The 20,612-nt window shown below is 39.3% G+C and overlaps 1 protein-coding gene across 2 annotated transcripts in view; it reads right to left on the minus strand.

The window, feature by feature from the left end:
• Positions 1 to 20,612, minus strand: part of LOC123764029 (glutamate receptor 1) — a 706,396-nt gene that overhangs the window by 101,154 nt on the left and 584,630 nt on the right. For both annotated transcript variants that reach the window (XM_069329669.1, XM_069329668.1), the window contains exons 11-14: positions 12,786 to 13,031; positions 9,812 to 9,921; positions 9,445 to 9,643; positions 5,297 to 5,541 (exon numbers count right to left, since the gene is read on the minus strand). In XM_069329669.1, coding sequence (XP_069185770.1) covers positions 5,297 to 5,541; positions 9,445 to 9,643; positions 9,812 to 9,921; positions 12,786 to 13,031 — 800 coding nt within the window. The remainder of the gene's footprint in view (positions 1 to 5,296; positions 5,542 to 9,444; positions 9,644 to 9,811; positions 9,922 to 12,785; positions 13,032 to 20,612) is intronic.

The raw sequence follows: 20,612 nt of genomic DNA on the forward strand, positions 1-20,612 counted from the left end.
CACACACACACACACACACACACAATTAGAAAATTCACTTTCGCAAACAGAGTGGTAGACGGTTGGAACAAGTTAGGTGAGAAGGTGGTGGAGGCCAAGAACGTCAGTAGTTTCAAAGCGTTATATGACAAAGAGTGCTGGGAAGACGGGACACCACGAGCGTAGCTCTCATCCTGTAACTACACTTAGGTAATTACAAACGCACACATGGACAAATGTGTGTTTGAATCCCTCCTAATACAGGGGCCTGAGTAGACAGCAATCTAGGGTCGTAGTTCTAAACGCCTGGGCTTGATCCCCGGCAGAGGCAGAAATAAATTTTTCTTTCACCCTGATGCACTTGTTCACCTAGCAGCAAATAGGTACATGTGAGTTAGACTGCTGCTATGTGCTGCTCCCTGGGGATATGTGTGTGTGTGTGTGTGTGTGTGTGTGTGTGTGTGTGTGTGTGTGTGTGTGTGTGTGTGTGTGTGTGTGTGTGTGTGTGTGTGTCATAAGACAGGAAAAATAAACATAAGACAGGAAAAATAAATTGGTTACAAAGGCGTTGTCCAAGAGCTAATAGCGATATTCTGCGGACACAAATATTTATTACAAATAGTAAATGCAAACAGTAAATACACACACACACACACTCACACACACACACACACACACATATATATATATATATATATATATATATATATATATATATATATATATATATATATATATATATATATATATGTCGTACCTAGTAGCCAGAACTCACTTCTATGCCTACTATGCAAGGCCCGATTTGCCTAATAAGCCAAGTTTTCATGAATTAATTGTTTTTCGACTACCTAACCTACCTAACCTAACCTAACCTAACCTAACTTTTTCAGCTACCTAACCTAACCTAACCTATAAAGATAGGTTAGGTTAGGTTAGGTAGGGTTGGTTAGGTTCGGTCATATATCTACGTTAATTTTAACTCCAATAAAAAAAAATTGACCTCATACATAATGAAATGGGTAGCTTTATCATTTCATAAGAAAAAAATTAGAGAAAATATATTAATTCAGGAAAACTTGGCTTATTAGGCAAATCGGGCCTTGCATAGTAGGCTGAGAAGTGCGTTCTGGCTACTAGGTACGACATATATATATATATATATATATATATATATATATATATATATATATATATATATATATATATATATATATATATATATATATATATATATATATATTCGTTCTTAATCCACCATACGTTGGTTCAAATTCTTCTTCGACTTCATGAATGACCTAAAGACTATGGTATATACCCTTCAGTTATTTCATTTCCTTCAACAACCCTGATGGCTAATTTCAGGACTATCACCCATTTGAACTAATGCTTAGTTAAATCTACTGTACATGGTGATTTATTTCTAATTGTCCTTACAAATCGTTAATTATATCGTTAACTATGTTCTCTGAATTTGAAGAAATTACATCAATATTTTTTACACGATTCACAGAACTGAGCGAAAAAAAACAGAAAACTCGTGTTTCAAAGCAAAACGGCAAATAGCTGTTTGTATCTCATTTAGAAAAGCTGAGTTTACAGTTTATTTATTTTTAGGATATGATTTTCTAACACATGTTTATTTCTCAATTAAAATAAGCAGAAGATAACTTATTAGGAAGAAAAAGCAAGCTAAATTCAATTCCTTGTTAAGCTCCTCATTATGAGGAGGCAACTGCATGAAGAAGTATAAAAAGAGACTGTAAGAGGAAGGATGTGGGAACACTCTGTAAGAGCAAAGACACGAGAACAAACTGTAAGACCAGAGACATGAGAACAGACTGTAAGACCAGAGACATGAGAACAGACTGTAAGACCAGAGACATGAGAACAGACTGTAAGACCAGAGACATGAGAACAGATTGTAAGACCAGAGACATGAGAACAGACTGTAAGACCAGAGACATGAGAACAGACTGTAAGACCAGAGACATGAGAACAGATTGTAAGACCAGAGACATGAGAACAGACTGTAAGACCAGAGACATGAGAACAGACTGTAAGACCAGAGACATGAGAACAGACTGTTAGACCAAAGACATGAGAACAGACTGTAAGACCAGAGACATGAGAACAAACTGTAAGACCAGAGACATGAGAACAAACTGTAAGACCAGAGACATGAGAACAGACTGTAAGACCAGAGACATGAGAACAGACTGTAAGACCAGAGACATGAGAACAGACTGTAAGACCAGATACATGAGAACACACTATAAGAGCAGGGGATATATGAAGACTAATTACAAAAGCAATAAGAGCAATGTTCTGTAATATCAGAACACACTGTAAGGGATATGATATAGAAGGAAGGAATGGTAATCGACCATTTAAGAGATGACGTTTGTTCGGCAGGATGAAATGTCCTTCGTTCCCTTCTTCACAGTCCATGTAGGGTCTTCCCGTCCCTTTTTCTGAACCCTTTCAGAGTATTTATTACATTTTTCTTTTCAAGTTCCTACAAGATATTCACTTGCCCCTCTTCTGTACCCATGCAGGGTCTTGGGTTCTTTTCTTAGACCGTAAAATTTATTATCTTGTCTCCCGAGGTCCAACAGGCTTTTCCCTTCTTTTCTGAACCCCTGCAGGGTCTTTCCTTCTCTTCTCTTGAGCCCCTTCAGGATTTCCCTTCGATTCTCATCTCCAGCAGCGTCTTCACTTCTATTTTTTTCAGCTCCTACAATTTTTTTTTTTTCTGAACCCCTCCTAGAAGTTACCTCCACAAATCACCGGTGTGTTCAATTATGCGCAATTAAAAGGATTACACAATTATGCGAGACTGAAGAAAATGTAGCAGCGGTAAACAAGCCAATTACGTGGTTAATTCAGGGTTGTTAAAATAACTACGGAATAGATACAAGAGCTGCTGGAGCCTCTCACACGACCTAGGAAAAGTAGGATAATTCTGGTTGTGTCGCATTCTTTCTCCCGTTTCTGACTCCATTGTATAACCTGCAGTAAGTTGAGGTCTTATTTTTTGGGGTGTGGGGGGGGGGGGGGTTAGAATTTTTGCTAAAAATAGTATCCACTTTTATTTGCTTCTTTCTCTTCTGCACATCATCAAGTCTTCCTCCTGCCCTTCTCCCACCCTTTCATGAACCTCCATCTAGTAACCCTTCCACTTGCCTCTCACCCTCCTGTGAACCCCCATGCAGTGACCCTTATGCCTGCCTTCCACTCTTCAGTGAACCCCATCCAGTGACCCCTTATTGAGCGAAAAATATCACCCATGCCTGCACCAAAAACTAAGTCGAAATGACTCGTAAGTCATATATCCTGTGTCATTATGAAAACCAGCAAGGAGTGGCCTGGAATTATCCCTGGAATAAATTTGCTGCGTCAAAGTTACTACCACAATTAGTACAGAGGAAGGACCCAGAATTATCCCTGGATTGCATTTAATGCACCAGAGTTACAAACGCTACTTGAACCCCCCTCCCCCCTGGAACAAGGGAGTAATTAAGTCACATCAGGTATAGTGTAGCGTTTGTAGCTCTGTAACATGAAAATTATTACACTGACTAATTAATGTAGAGAGCAGAGAACAATTTCCAACTCACGAAATGATGACTTTAGTTGGACATATTTTTCCACAGAAATGTTAAATATATGTATAATTCAAAACGTTGATTAAAGTCTATTATGTACATATATTTTTGTTTTGTTTTTAGAGCGAAAGAAGAAGAAAAAATTCTAGCACTTACTTGGTAAATGGAAATCACAAAAAATGTATAAGTCAAATCCAAATTCGCAAAATCCCATACATTCTTTACCATATCCATTCTTTACCTAATGTTTTTTCAAGAGAAGTTAGATACGGCGTAGGAAATAAATCCTTCAATGATGACTAGAGTTCCATTACAATTACCCTAGATTGTTCTTCATAATACAGATAGAAAATAGCCAGAAGCATAGAAACGTTACAATATAATATAAACGATGCCAGCAATGCGCTCATATTTGACCAAATATGTTTAAAAGAACGCCTGCTCCCAAGTATACAAAAATATTATTTATAAATAAATTCTCTTTCAGTGTTTCACTTTCTTGATGATTACTTTGAGTATTAAGTAATTATAGCCCATCACTGCAGTAATATTTTAATAGAATGCCCTCTCCATTACATTATGAATTAGTAAGGCTAAATAACTAGTAATTGAGAGAGAATGAGAGAGAGAATGAGAGAGAGAGAGAGAGAGGGAGAGAGAGAGAGAGAGAGAGAGAGAGAGAGAGAGAGAGAGAGAGAGAGAGAGAGAGAGAGAGAGAGAGAGAGAGAGAGAGAGAGAGAGAGAGAGAGATTGAGAGAGAGCGAAAGAAAGGCTGACCTTATATATGGCTTTAGTTAAAAATATATCATGGGAAGGTCCATTATCATTTCAAAATAGGTTTCAAATACCGACTTTATGACCTGACACGCGGTGGAGAAATCCCCAGAAACTAGGAATGACTTGGAATGTGATTGTGAAGATCCTCAAACAGCTTAATGACTTGTACATGCAAAAGTTTCGCAACTTATCTAAATAGCTTTCCCCAAAAAATAATTGGCCACTTGTTTGCCTGCCCCAAATATATCAAACTCTAACATATGTTAAGAAAAAAATAATAGTTTAGTAACGTTATCTAAGCTCTCATTCTCCTAAATCATTTATTTACTCTGAAAACAATAGTATTATTGGGTTTTAAGCATCGTAGCTAAGTCTTGTATAACCTAATCCATGAATTTCCCTTCAATATTAGAAGAAAATTAATTTCATCTAAACGTTATTATAAGCAAAGTTATCAATCTGACACTTGCACGTGAGTCTAATTAACGTTCGTGATATACTATTTTCAAAACTAAAAATAAATTGCAGGGACTGGTAGTATTCGACAGGGGATACTTAAAGTGGAGTCCAAGAAGGAGAACTATTTTAAGTTCAAGGAATTAAAGATTTGGACACACCTGAAGGGAGAACTCCAGTCAGAAAACCTTCTTGAGGTGGAACTGCAGCCACTTTAATAAGGGAATACAACATTATGAGAAAAGAATCCATGTTTTTTAGGGAACAAACCTATGAGATTTGGGTGATATATGACTTTATTCCAAGTATGTTTAGTTGTACAAAAATACGGAAAACACTTGAATGCTGCAACCATGACATGAGACACCATAAATGGAACAAGACGGGCAATTGAAGGGAGGGAAAGTGGAAGGAAGTAGAGGAAACAAGATAATTTTAGGGAAATAGGGGTAAAGAAAACTCCGAGATTGTCTACTTACTTAAGAGGGGAACCCATTGGTGTCGCGACTCCATAGCCATTGGAATTGAGATTCTGGCCGATCTTCATAGTATCGCAAGGCAACTGCTCGTTGATGTAGTCGTTCTTGACGCTCTCCAGTAGGAAGGCGTACTTGCCCTTCGACGTCCGTACCCTTTCGATGCCCTCCTCGTACGTGGAGGTGAACACATACTTCCTGGACGACATGAACTCCCACATGCGGTTGTAGACGCTGATCTTTGACCGCTTTGACCGAGAATTGGAAGGCAATGGTTAATGAGGGAGAGAAAGGGAGAGAGAGAGAAACAGACAGACAGAGGGGAGTAGGAGGGAGGTCGGTGACTGATAAAAAGAAACATGTGCGTCAAAGGCATAATTGACGTAAAGGGGGGGGGGGGAGGCAACAGTGAAGTTACATCCTTCTTTGATAAACTAATAAAGATGATGGTGGGTGACATGGATGTTGGTGGGTGACATGGATGTTGGTGGGTGACATGGATGTTGGTGGGTGACATGAATGTTGGTAGGTGACATTGGTGTTAGTCGGTGACTTAGAAGTTGATGGGTGACATGGGTGTTGGTGGATGACATGGATGTTGATGGGTCACATGGACGTTGGGGGGGGGTCATGGGTATCAAATATACGTGTTGGTGGGCGACATAGGTGAAGGTGATGGACACATGTGTTGGTGGATGACATTATTATTGATGGGTGTCATGAATGAAGGTGAGAAAACAGGATGAATAAGAGAAAATGACAAATGACAAATCCTTACCCTTAGCATTCATCTCAGTGTGACGACAAATCTTGAGAAGTTGCACATTAGAGAAAGCAGGAAGTTACAAGAAACAGAAAGATGCATGGATGAACCGGATGAGATATGGGACAAACGAAAGTTAAACGGAATGAGAATGGAAACTGCATGGTGAGGAACCGGAAATCACTGAAGAGAACCAAGGAGGGGGAGGAGAAGGATGATATGTGATGAAAACAGAATAATAAATGGTTTCCTAAATACATTTGAAGACACAGGGAATGAAGGAACTATAGGAATGATTCAAGTTTAATACAAACTTAACCATTAATTATACGTGATGAGCTCTCTCTCTCTCTCTCTCTCTCTCTCTCTCTCTCTCTCTCTCTCTCTCTCTCTCTCTCTCTCTCTCTCTCTCTCTCTTTCTCTCCTGCCACACCTATTGTTCCGATCAAACAATAGAGGAGGGAGAAACGACCTTTTTTTTCCTTTTTAATAGCAATACTGTCGGCCGGAGATTGAATAAAGGTCCGGCCCTTCCAGCCATGATAAATGGATTTTAATGCATTGTCTCCTGCAAGACATGGGTTATGATATTCAGGGAATATTTATTGAGCTTTCTGTGCGTTTGTGCGTGCTTGCTTCTTTTTCCTCTTGCAATCGTCTCCCTCTCAGTACACACTTCTACCTCCTCCGCACACATACAGTACTGTGTACTTTGTGTGTGTGTACTCACCTAGTTTTGTGTTCCGGGGGTTGAGCTTTGGCTCTTTGGTCCCGCCTCTCAACAGTCAATCTGCTAGTGTACAGATTCCTGAGCTTCTCGAGCTCCATCATATCTACATTTGAAACTATGTATGGTGTCAGCCTCCACCACATTACTTCCTAGTGCATTCCATTTACTAACTATTCTGGCACTGAAAAAATTCTTTATAATGTCTTTATGGCTCATTTGGGAACTCAGATTCCACCTGTGTCCCCATGTGCGTGTACCAACAGTGTTAAATATCCATCCTTGTCCACCCTGTCAACGTCAAACTACCCTGTCCTAGTCAAGACTCGGACTAGCCTTGTGACATACATCTTAACTTTTTCCAGCTTCATTTTGTGCTTGACAAAGTACAGTCTCCATGCTGGGGCCGCATACTCCAGGATTGGCCTTACATACGTGGTATTGAAGGTTCTGAATGATTGCTTTCACAGGTTTCTGAAGGCAGTTCTGAAGTTAGCTATCATCGCATACACCGCCGATATTATTCCTTTGATGTGGGCTTCGGGAGACATGTTTGGTGTGATATCAACTCCTATAACTTTTTCTCTGTCTGTTTCGTGAGGGACTTCATCTCCCATTCGGTATCCTATGCCTGGCCTCGTGGTTCCACCGCCTAGTTTCATTGCCTTACATTTACTCGGATTGAACTTTAGTAGCTATTTGTTCGGCCATTCCTACAGTTGGTCTAGGTCATCTTGTAGCATCATACTATATTCCTCTCTCTTAATCCTCCTCATAATTTTTGCATCATCAGCAAACATTGAGAGGAACAAGTCTATTCCCTCCAGAAGATCATTTACATATATCAGGAACAGTATAGGTCCAAGGAGTGAACCCTGTGGAACTCCACTGGAGACGCATCACCACTCCGAGACCTCACCCTTCACAGTGACTCGCTGTGTTGTGTTACTTAGGTACTCCCTTATCCAGTGGAGTACCTTCCCTTTCACTTCCGCTTGAATCTCCAGCTTTTGCACGTCTCTTATGTGGTACTGTATCAAAGGCTTTCAGATAATTAAAAAATATTCCGTCTGCCCAGCTCTCACTCTCTCTCTCTCTCTCACTCTGTTGACTGATTTTTGTTGCCTGGTCATAGAATTAAATTAATCCTGTGGGACATGATTTTCCATCCCCGAAACCATACTGATGTTGTGTTACAAAGTTCTTTCTCTCCAGATGTTCCTCTAGCTTTTTTAGCGCAATCGTTTCCATCTTCTTGCATGGAATAAAAGTTTGGGACACTGGCCTGTAGTTCAGTGCCTCCTGTCTGTCACCTTTCTTGAATATCAGGACTACATTAGCCGTCTTCCAAATTTTTGGCAGTTCACCTTTTACCAGTGTTTTGTTATACACCATGGAGAGGTGCAGGCAGAGAGCTTCTCCTCCTTCCCTTATTATCCATGGTGAGATTCCATCCGGGCCAATAGTCTTTGTCACATATAACTCAAACAGATGCTTCCTCACCTTTCCACTCGTAATCACAAACTCATCTAGTGGTGTTTGATTAGTTATTTCTTCTTTTATCTCTGGGAATTCCCCTTGCTCTAATGTGAAGACCTCCTGGAATTTCTTATTGAATTCCTCCCTCAGTTTCTTATCGTTTGTAATGAATTTGGCAATTCCTACCTTGAGTTTCATTACCTGTTCCTTTACTGTTTTTTTCTCCTGATATGGCTGGGTAGCAATTTAGGTGGAGTCTTTGCCTTGCTTGCTATGTCATTTTCATATTATCTTTCTGTCTCTCTTCTCACCCTGTGTACTTATCTAGTTGTACTTACCTAGTTGTGCTGGCGGGGGTTGAGCTCTGGCTTTTTGGTCCCACCTCTCAACCTTCAATTTACTGGTGTACAGGTTCCTGAGCCTCTCAAGCTTTATCATATCTACATTTGAAGCTGTGTATGGAGTCAGCCTTCACCACATCATTACCTAGTGTATTCCATTTTCTAGCTACTCTGAGTTGAAAAATGAAAAAGTCTTTCTAATGTCTCTGTGGCTCATTTGGGTACTCAGCTTTCACCTGTGTTTCCTTTTGCGTGTACCACCCGTGTTAAATAGTACATCCATGTCTACCCTTGTCTACCCTGAATGTGTGTGTTCGTGTATATGTGTGCCTGTATGTGTGTACGCGTGGACGTGTTTGTGGTTCTGAATGCATTTCTGAATGTATTCTTCAATAATTGGTGTTGCATCTGTGCAAAGATTTCTAATCAACAAATCCCATCTTAATCATTTCAAGATATTTAAAATTTAAACGCGTTAAAAAATAAACCGATCTCTCGTTCCAATATTACCCATTTTGAACATTTCTTTCCTGATCGTTTTGTCAATGCTTGTTAGAATGTTGCACTTTCAGGGATTTTTCAGGGATTTTTTTCAGTTCAGGGACCAGCGTTGCTAAATATAAATATCAATTGAAGAGATTGGCTGTCTGTTCGAGGCTTGAGTACCATAGTACAACACACACACACACACACACACACACACACACACACACACACACACACACAAACACACACACACACACACACACACACACACACACACACACACACACACACACACACACACACACACACACACACACACACACACACACACACGCTCCCAACGGGCGATCTTTACCTCGAAAAACTCTTTGGAGGAACCACCATCCCGTGTCCCGTACTCCACCTCCGTCTGTTTGGCCAGGTCGTCGACGGATTTGATTGGAGTGACCATTCTCTCGACGGTGAGGAAGGCAGCCAGGTTGGCGGTGTAGGAGGATATGATGATCAACGTGAAGAACCACCAAGCACTGCCCACTATACGTCCTGAGAGTGACCTGTGTCACGGGGAATGGGAGAGAGGAGAAAGATGGTCAGGTATAGGTATTGGGTGATGAAGGGAGAGAGAGAGAGAGAGAGAGAGACCAGGAGAAAAGTAAAGATAGAGTGTCTGTCTTAGCTTGAGTAGAAGGAGGAGTCACACTGAATTGTAAGGTTAGCCTCACCTGGGGCTTAGGTCAATTCCTTGTTGCATGAAGGCTCCGAGCGTGAACCACAGGCTGTTGCATATGGTGAAGTCGTTAGTCACGCTAGATTTGCTGTATGTCTCGATCACCTGCGAGACGACACCACAAATAGTTTAATGGGTCATAGCGTAGCTAGTGGGTCAAATATTTTGTTTGTCATTGGTTACTATGAAGGTTCACACACAGTGATGAATTACAGGTAACTAATAAAATTACAGGCATATATATATATATATATATGTATATATATATATATATATATATATATATATATATATATATATATATATATATATATATATATATATATATGTCGTACCTAGTAGCCAGAACTCACTTCTCAGCCTACTATGCAAGGCCCGATTTGCCTAATAAGCCAAGTTTTCATGAATTAATGTTTTTTCGTCGACCTAACCTACCTAACCTAACCTAACCTAGCTTTTTTTGGCTACCTAACCTAACCTTACCTATATATATATAGGTTAGGTTAGGTTAGGTAGGGTTGGTTAGGTTCGGTCATATATCTACGTTAATTTTAACTCCAATAAAAAAAAATTGACCTCATACATAGTGAAAAGGGTAGCTTTATCATTTCATAAGAAAAAAATTATAGTAAATATATTAATTCAGGAAAACTTGGCTTATTAGGCAAATCGGGCCTTGAATAGTAGGCTGAGAAGTGAGTTCTGGCTACTAGGTACGACATATATATATATATATATATATATATATATATATATATATATATATATATATATATATATATATATATATATATATATGTCGTACCTAGTAGCCAGAACGCACTTCTCGGCCTACTATGCAAGGCCCGATTTGCCTAATAAGCCAAGTTTTCCTGAATTAATATATTTTCTCTAATTTTTTTCTTATGAAAGGATAAACCTACCCATTTCATTACGTATGAGGTCAATTTTTTTTATTGGAGTTAAAATTAACGTAGATATATGACCAAACCTAACCAACCCTACCTAACCTAACCTAACCTATCTTTATGGGTTAGGTTAGGTTAGGTAGCCGAAAAAGTTAGGTTAGGTTAGGTTGGTTAGGTAGTCGAAAAATAATTAATTCATGAAAACTTGGCTTATTATGCAAATCGCGCCTTGCATTGTAGGCAGAGAAGTGCGTTCTGGCTACTAGGTACGACATATATATATATATATATATATATATATATATATATATATATATATATATATATATATATATATATATATATATCCCACCAGAGTTTTTCTTTGTCCATCTGTCAATTCCCATCAATTCCAATCAATTCCTGTGTGTGTGTGTGTGAGTGTGTGTGTGTGTGTGTGTGTGTGTGTGCGTGTGCGTATGTGTGTGTGTGTGTGTGTGTGTGTGTGTGTGTGTGTGTGTGTGTGTGTGTGTGTGTGTGTGTGTGTGTGTGTGTGTGTGTGTGTTGAAAAAAAAAGAAAAAAAACTGTCGTAACATTTGATTGATTGATAGTTGAGAGGCGGGCCGAAAGAACAGAGCTCAACCCCCGCAAGCACAACTAGGTGAATACATCTAGGTGAATTCACACACACACTGCGGGTCGTCGCGGCTGAGTGAACAGCATTTGGAAGTTATAGTCCAAAGGCCGTGGTTTGATTCCTGGCCGAGGCAAAAAAATTAGGCAGTTCCATTAACGCTGATGCTTCTGTTCACCGAGCAGTAAATAGGTACCTGGGAGTTAGACAGCTGCTACGGACTGCTTCCTGAAGATGTGTGTGCGTGTGTTAGAGAGAAATACACGTAGTAGACATAATAGAAGGAAATCGATTGGTTAGAAAGCCGGAGCCCAAGATCTAATAGCTCGATTCTGTAGGCACAAATAATAAGTACACACACACAGACCAACTACACCCCACTACTTCCTCCACCAACACATTTGTTCAAGGCCACAACACTCCAAATAATTCACCAAAAATCACTATTAATTTTCTCACATCAAAATGATTTGCGACTTCCTTGATATCGGTCCTGGACAATACTGTAATAGATCAGTGTCACATTGCTTTGAAATTTCAAAGCCCATGTCGTACAAAAATGAGAAGCGTCCACTAAAAGAATCATAACATTCCGGAACTCGATAGTTAGATAGTATGTATACAGGTATTAAATCCATATTGACCCAGTTCATGAATTACATTATTTAACAGGAGTGTGTACTTTGCCCTATATATATATATGCTTTGTTAGGAATGCGGTGATCAATTGTTGTATAACAAGAGAATGTTGATCTAGTTCTCTAAGGCCAAGTATGAGGTAAACTCTTGTACTGGTCAACGCAGTAAAGTGGGTAGAGTTGTGGAGATTAACTATACACGATGCACTCGCAAACACCTAAGTCCAGACCGGTGTTGATTCCTTGCTGTGCACAACAACACTCTTCACACGCCCTTATGGACATTAGAGGGAGTGATACCTGCACATACTCATGGCCAGGGGGGAGGGATGGGGCGATACCCACACACACTCATGTTTAGGAGAGTGATATCCATGTTTAGAGTGAGTGATACCCACACACTCATGGCCAGGAGAGACAGCGATATCCACACACTCATAGCCAGGAGAGGGAGTTATATCTATTCTAACTGAAAACGGTTTCATCTACTAACGTCTACTCGATATATTGCTTTGATAATGACATATGCATTCTTTTGTTATTTCACCACTTAAAATACATTATCACTTTTTCCACTCCAAATTACAAATAAGGACGAAATTGATGTATGTTTTCGTCATTCAAGTCTTCCACCACAAACAACAAACAGATTACCTTCCGTAATTGCAATCACAGAACACAAACATAAACCAAAAAGAGCCTGACTCCCATTATCAAATTAAACCTCCTCAAAAACCCCAAGAATCCTTCCATCCGTAAGAGTCATAACATTTCAATGCCCCAACCCCACGAATCCTGGGTTACAGTACCTTCCACTCGTAGGGGCTGAACCTGCTGACGAGGAACAGAACGATGGAGACTCCGACGTAGGCGAAGACTACGCATGTCCAGATTTCCTGTGACAATGGAGACATGAAGCTGAAGACGCCCGGCTTCTCCTTGACGGGTTTCTTGATCATGATGGAGATCCCTAGAGTCATGAAGGGCTTGGTGAAGTCAATGACTCGCTCCCGGGATGAGGTGATGGTTAGGGGCGCGATAGCGATGTCAGCTTCCTGTCAGGGCCAAGAGGTGAAAGAACTTTAGATAAACACATGAGGAAATAGTGTGTGGGTTTAGCTGCATTGGGACTTGGGTTTTTCGAGGCTGGGGAGGATAAATTAGTCGACATATTAAGGTAATTAGGATAAATTGGGATAATTAGGGTAGAGTAGATTTAGGAAACTGTAAATGGGAGGCGAATTAAGTTAAAAATTGGGATAATTAATTTACAGATTGGGAGGATTAGGTTGTAGACCGAAAATTAAGATGTCAGGAAAAATTTACAGATGGTAAAGCAGTTTCCTAGGTGGTAGAGCGAGGAAGATTATGTTATAGTAGATAATTGTATTACAGTGACACGCTCAAGGTAACAAGGGTAGCAGCCGAGTCAGATGGGAAGGGAAGGAGGGGAAAGAGCGGGAAGGGGATGCACATGGAGAGAGAGGAAGAGGTAAAGGAAAGGGTAAAGAGGACGGTGGAGAAGATATGAGGACTGTCAAAATTACATTGGTTTGTTTTTGGTCCAGAGGAACAAATGACTCAATTTCCGTGAACATTTTGTTATTAATCGTCGCTTATTGCTCGCAGTCATAGTCTGTGTACACGCACACGCATAAATGTATACATATCTACATACATGCGGACTGACAAAAACATACAGAAACTAAGACCCGCGTCTGACCACACACTCACACACACACACACACACACACACACACACACACACACACACACACACACACACACACACACACACACACACACACACACACACACACACTACAAAATGACAACAGGCCCTGATTATCAAGTCAGAAATAACAGCAATATTGCCAGATATTGCCAATATAGTTTAACTGCATCCCCTGCAAGTGGCAATTATCTTAAAATCTATTAGTTGATAATCAGACAGAATAGGATAATCTGGCAAAATTGAGTTCCTCACGAGGGTACAGATATGATCCATTAAGATATTTAAAGTATCAATAAGAAATTTCTTAAGTCAACCTATACCCGTCCCCTCATAGATGAGAAAAAAGTAATCAACCTGCCAGACTCGATCTAATATTCTCCCTCGGTGACATTAGAGTCTTACCAGGAGGAAGACATAAGCCATAGTGACTATATCGCACATGGTAGATTTATAACGACAGGAAGGTGGGATATAAAGGCAAAGTTCCGGTATATGAGGACATGAGATGGGTAATGAGGGCAAGGTTCGAGGAAATGAGGACCCCAAGATGGAACTGGAGAAAAATTTTTGGTTCATGATGACGTTGTTGTTTCTCCAATTTCTGAGATTTGGTTTGGCCATCATGTCATGTGTCACGTTGTTGTAACTCATCACCTGCTTGTGGATGATGAGAGCAAAGAGCTCGTATATGAGGATGAAGGTAAGATAAGGTAAATATCTGGAGAAAACGCCAAGCCAAATCTGCTATACAGCACTTGAGAGGGATCAGGATATAAAGAATAAGAATGGGTCTGGGGTAATGAATGGTGCCCAACCACTTGGACGGTCGGGGATTGAACGCTGACCTACATGAAGCGAAACCGTCGCTCTACTGTCTAGCCCAAGTGGTTCATATGAGGATGAAGGGCAAGAACGAAGCCCATCCACTTTCACCCTCAAGTAACAAACGCCAGATCTAAGTCAAAGTGAGACTGTCACTTCACAGATCACTTTAAGTATACAGTCACACTCATAGTAAGATGAACATGAGGAAAATCAAATTCAAAGGCCCGTAGCGAGTGAACAATCCAAGTTTTGACCTTTTATAACCCTAACAATCGTCGTTTATTGCTGATGGGAGCAGTAATGGGAACCGCTAAGTAAATTATTGCTGATGGGAACTTGTACTGATGGGAGCGATGAGGTTTTCCGTAGATAGTATCCGTAATAAGGGCAGCTATACACGAGGATGAACTATGAGGCAATACAATAAAAAAAATTATGAGTGAAGCAAAATTGACTTACTGAAATAGATTCCTCTAAGATAATAACAATGTAAGTGGTACAATATATTCAGATATTAATCTAATCATTGCCCAAACGTTTCAATTCAACGAATCTTCTATTTTTTACCCGAGAAATTAACACGAGGAATAAGCTATGTAAATATCTGAAACTTCTGGTACGATTACGTGTTATGTTGTTGAGATACTCTTATGTAATTAATATACTGTACTTCTATGTAAAACTTTTAATTAATAATGATTTAAAATTAATAACCACAAGTGGTTATATTTGATATACAACCAACCAAGTGATGTAAATCTGAGTAAACCCGTGTATTTAATTACAAATAAATTAAAATACTTATTTTCCGCCCCGCATCTTGCATTATTAAGACAAAGGATTTCAATAAATTAATAACTCAGTTTGGATCTAATGGTCTGTTTGTGTTTGAGTTCATTTATAATTCTTTATACCACTTTTATTTTACTTTGTGAAGAAAATTTAATTTGAACCTTAATATACTTCCTCAAGACATGTTACATGAATGTAACAGAATTCATGAACCCCTGATTGACATCTTCCAACCACACATGTTCCACAGATTCATTTCTCAAACCACTCACAACCAATAATTTACAACATACAGCTACTTAGGAGCCACTGATTTACATTCTCCAACCACTAATGAACCACTGATTTACAAATCTATACATTAAAAGTTTAATATTATGCACAGAATCATCCGCATAAATAATAAGAAATCGAAAAAAACCATCTGACAGTCAGGCTCCGAGAAGCCCTTTCAACTACATCACTGGAGATTGCCAGGGAAGTGGTGATATGGCTGGGATTGGGGAGAAAATGGGGTCGTGTGTGGGTGAGATTGGGGTCAGAATGGGGGTCGGATGTGGGTGAGATTGGGATCAGAATAGGGGTCGTGTGTGGGCGAAAACTGTAGTCAGAATAGGGGTTTCTACAGATGGTGGAGGAACTTGTCAAATATGGATAAGGTACGGGGGGGAAGGGAAAGTGATACTGGCAATTGTGAGAGTGTGAATCAAGTGGTTGAGGACTGGGTTAGTGATAGGAGAGATATTTATGGAGGTAGTAGTGTGATTGGTGAGGGGGGATGGGAGATAGTGGGGACTGCAAGGATGAAGGCTCGGTGGGGTGTTTGACTAATTGTTTTAATCAATCACTCAAAGACTTAATACATTAATGGTATTATATTTACAATTTGGAAGGTTCACACAGAGAGTACAGCACATTTGCAACATAAGAAGCTTGCAATAACAACATATCACGTAGACATTCACATTATCACAATCTACAAATACTGCATGTTAATATGCAAGAATGAATAATAATGGCCCAAAATTGATGACCATAAGATGAGAAGCTCTTCTTAAAGATTAAAAGGGATCTTAAAAAGTTAATTATTGAAAGGAAATTCCTTCATCAAACTAGGAAGAAAATAGAAGAAATGAAATGTACAAACTTGTTCTGATCTCTAAGACAAGCAAAGAGGTAAAATAATGAATGATTGTTTCAATCCTGCTCTCTACTAGAACGTTTATTGTTCCTAGTAGAATAAGTGTGTGTACAAAGTGATTGGAGATCAATACGTTATTATTCCTTTGGAAAGAAGTTACTAGATTTATTTAAAAAAAATGTTCTCAGGCCTAAATCGATGAATTCAGAATGTAAGGAAGAGATTAATTAACCCCTGTCGAACATATTCCGTAAATCATTGGAGTTGGGCAATGTTCCAAAATTGAAAATGTGGTCCCAAATTTATAGTGAGATATCCCTGTCGACTGAATATAGTCAAATCATATTAGCGAAAAATATGTAAAAGTTTACTGAAGCGATAATCACTCATGCCAATTGTACTCACAGTGACAAAAATATAAATTAAAATTACCCACATGTTTTACTAAACGTCCTTTGATACATATACGAATCTGTATATATAAACAAAATTACGATTTTATATATAGAAAATCTAGTTCTAAGGTCTTTCATAACAAGTATTATATTGTGAAGGAAGTTAGTATCACATGGTATTAATTTGATCCATTATGGTTTAAAGGAACCATTATATTGGATCACAGCTATGGTTGTAGCACATCAAACAGAGAGTCAGAATAAGTGTAGATATATCACAATTGGAAATATACATGAGTGATATAATACAGGAGTGAAAAACATGAATAAATGTCCGGGTATTAACAAAAATAGGACAGGACAATAGACGCAATAAGCGACGCAAATTTTGTTGAAAACCATGCTTATACTGTTTAATGCAGGGCTCTAATCGTAGGAGCACAAGACATACAAGATACTTAAATAATAGTGAAATAGCGAAATCAAATAGAAGTAATTATCTGGGTATCATAATTTCCAGGGACCTTATGCATGGGTTAATCACACCGTGGAGCCTCATGCATGGGTTAGTCTCACCATGGAGCCTCATGCATGGGTTAGTCACACTGTGGAGCCTCAGGCATGGGTTAATCACACCGTGGAGCCTCATGCATGGGTTAGTCTCACCGTGGAGTCTCATGCATGGGTTAGTCACACTGTGGAGCCTCATGCATGGGTTATACGATGATGTTCGTTATACGATAATTTCCGGCGTTAGTTCTCACTGAATGGCCTGTACGTCACTACCCACACCAGTAGTCTATAAGCAAACAACCCTCCAAGGAGCCCATCCTGATGTACTCTGATTCCACCCTTACATACATTCTAAGAGGCAGCAGAAGACGCGAACATCGAGCACTATTACATAACAAACGTCAGTTTTGTCCAGCAAGAGTAACCAATTATAAATTATAAATAAAATATTTCCTATTACCGCCACTTGTATTCTATTACCCCCCCCCCCTCCCCACCTTCCCACCTGTATTACCCAGTCCCCCTCCTACCCATTACCCCATTCCTCCCTTTCACCCCAGACATGACCCCCTCATCTCTCCCACCCCCCCTCCAACCCCCCCACCCCTCTCCCGCTCGTGGATTAATAGCAATAAAAATAGAATACCAAGAAAACTTCTTTTTCAAAGCGGCTTTGGCCCCTCAAGAAGCCATTATTTACTCAGGAATTTGTAATCACGCGAGACATTATAAATAGCTTCCAGGAAACAAAGAAATAACTGGTGTAGTTAGGAGGAAAAGTAGCAAAGCGTAATAAAATTGTTGTAAAAACGGAAAAATAGTATATATTATGATAAAAATAACAGCGAAAAATCAATCAGAAAAAGATAAAGTACACGAGTAAAAATAAGCAGGATAAAGGAAGAGAAGCAAAATTAAAGCAATAAAATTAACAAGTAGAATAAGAGAAAAATACGAGCTACAAGATGAAAGAGAAGGAGAAGGAGAACCAGATACAAGGAAGAGGAAAAAAGAATAGAATGCAAAGTTAACTAAACGAATCCCCAAATTTTTCACCGAACTTCTCTACACAACTTAAATATAGTGAAGAGCCTTCATACTTCACAATAGTGAAATGCTTCAATGTTTCCTGAAGTGGAGTACTTAAATGTTTCGCTATAGTGAAGGGAAGAGAATGCTTCATTATAATGAAATGCTGGAATTCTTCACTATATTGAAGTGTTCGAATAATTAACTCAAGTAAAATAGTTGTAGGTGGTACATTGTATCACGTGGTACAATGTACTCTTGGTAATAGACATTTAAGACAATACATTGTTGGCTTAGAAAAACACTGATATACTAACAAATACACGAACTCATAAACTGACCAACTAACAGAGACGCTTTCTACCCAGACTAGCAGATGGGCATTCATATTCACAGAGTAACGACTCGTAGACTACCTGATTCACAGAGTAACGACTCGTAGACTACCTGATTCACAGAGTAACGACTCACAGATTAAAAGATTCCCAGAATAGCGATTCACACATTAACTGATTTACCTTGAAACGACTCAGTTTAACAGATTAACAGAGTAAAGACTCAGACTTATAGATTCACCTAGTGAGGATTGACGCACAGACTAACAGATTCAAAGAGTAACTACTGACAGACTAGCAGTATCAAAGAGTAACGACTCACAGACTATATAGCAGATTCACCGAATAACGACTCACTGACTCAAGGAGTAACAACTCCCGGATTCATAAACTCACAGACTAACAGACACAAAGGCTCAGAATAAATAAAAAGTTCCTTTGATGTTTTGCAGCGCTAGTAAAAATGAAATTTTTGTGGCAATCTTAAACTCTGCTTTTCTTATACAACCATTAATTCTCATTAAAACTTTTTGACCCACGTTTTTTCATCGACAAAATCATTATTCGCATAACCATTTGGGGCTCGATACTTGGGCATGATAGGCCTAACAGTACTAGACCTGGCAAGAAAAGCCTATAAACACAGCACTCGGGGATGACGGTCTTATCAGTGCAGAATTTTGGATCAATAGATATATCAATATTAAACTTCAGTTCTACAGGCTTATCAGTTTGGTATTTAAAAACGATATGCCTACCAATGAGACACTTAGAGCTTGATAATCGTATCAGTACGGAACTCTGGCAAGCTGGAACTATTAGTACACCATTTGGAACAACAGGCCTATCAGTACTTTAACTCGAAACAAATGTTAGCAATTAGGCCCCAATATGTCACAAAATCCTTTAAACATGTGCACTTTCACTAGCAGCCTCCTTTCTGCCCTCTTGCAAGCTTGAAATAATCAGTAAAGCTGCCAATTAATCCGGAAGAGGGACAGGGTTGTATCTGTCTGCGAAAACAACAGCAAGACATCAGTAGTGAAGTATAGGTCAGTATTGGTGGGCCCAGTCGCTCTGATACGTAGACATGTTCACCGAGAGGTTACTCTGCTTCTCGGTGTACATACACTGAGAGTTAACGTTAGTGCTGAGCCATGTTCAGGGGTCAGGTTATACGTGCTTCTTGCTTAATAATCTACAGTGGTTGGCCTAAATATCCTTCCCGTGGTTGATAAGTTTTAGTCCCAACATCTGTCAGTGGTAATATCTTTATAAAATCTTCGTATTGATAAGGTGGAAAATTACCTAGAAAAAAGCTTCTTATTGAGTTACAAGTGATTTGGTTTCTGATATAATAGGAACACATTTGACAGCTACTGTAGTTGACTATATAATGGGACAAGAGTCTTGAGTGTGGTGAGGATGCATATGTTAAATAGTCTTGTATTTTGCTGGAGCCTTTGATATGATCCGGCATGAACAAATGGTGTGTAAGCTTAAGAAACATGGAGTTGATAGAACTGTTCCCTTCTTCATTAAAAACTGTTTAATTAACAGAACATTCCCGGGTTATTAGCAATCAGACGTCTCTCGAACACTGAACTTTCATGTGTACCCCAAGGCAGTGTGGTCAGATCGCTCCTGTGGAACATCTACTTCGATGAAATCCTGAGGCTAGTTCCAATGGAGATGGATTTACATTTACTTTCGCAGGAGACAAGAAAGGAGACGAAGTTGGCAGGTTATTGGCGGCCTCATCAACCCACCTGATGGTTATATGTCACGGAGGCACCAAATATATCATACTAGACAAAGAAACGTTGATTTACAACCCATTAATTGCCATATCAGGAGTGAAAATAGACGAA

This window comes from Procambarus clarkii, chromosome 23, assembly GCF_040958095.1.
Source record: "Procambarus clarkii isolate CNS0578487 chromosome 23, FALCON_Pclarkii_2.0, whole genome shotgun sequence".
In the NCBI taxonomy this organism is placed as follows: domain Eukaryota; kingdom Metazoa; phylum Arthropoda; class Malacostraca; order Decapoda; family Cambaridae; genus Procambarus; species Procambarus clarkii.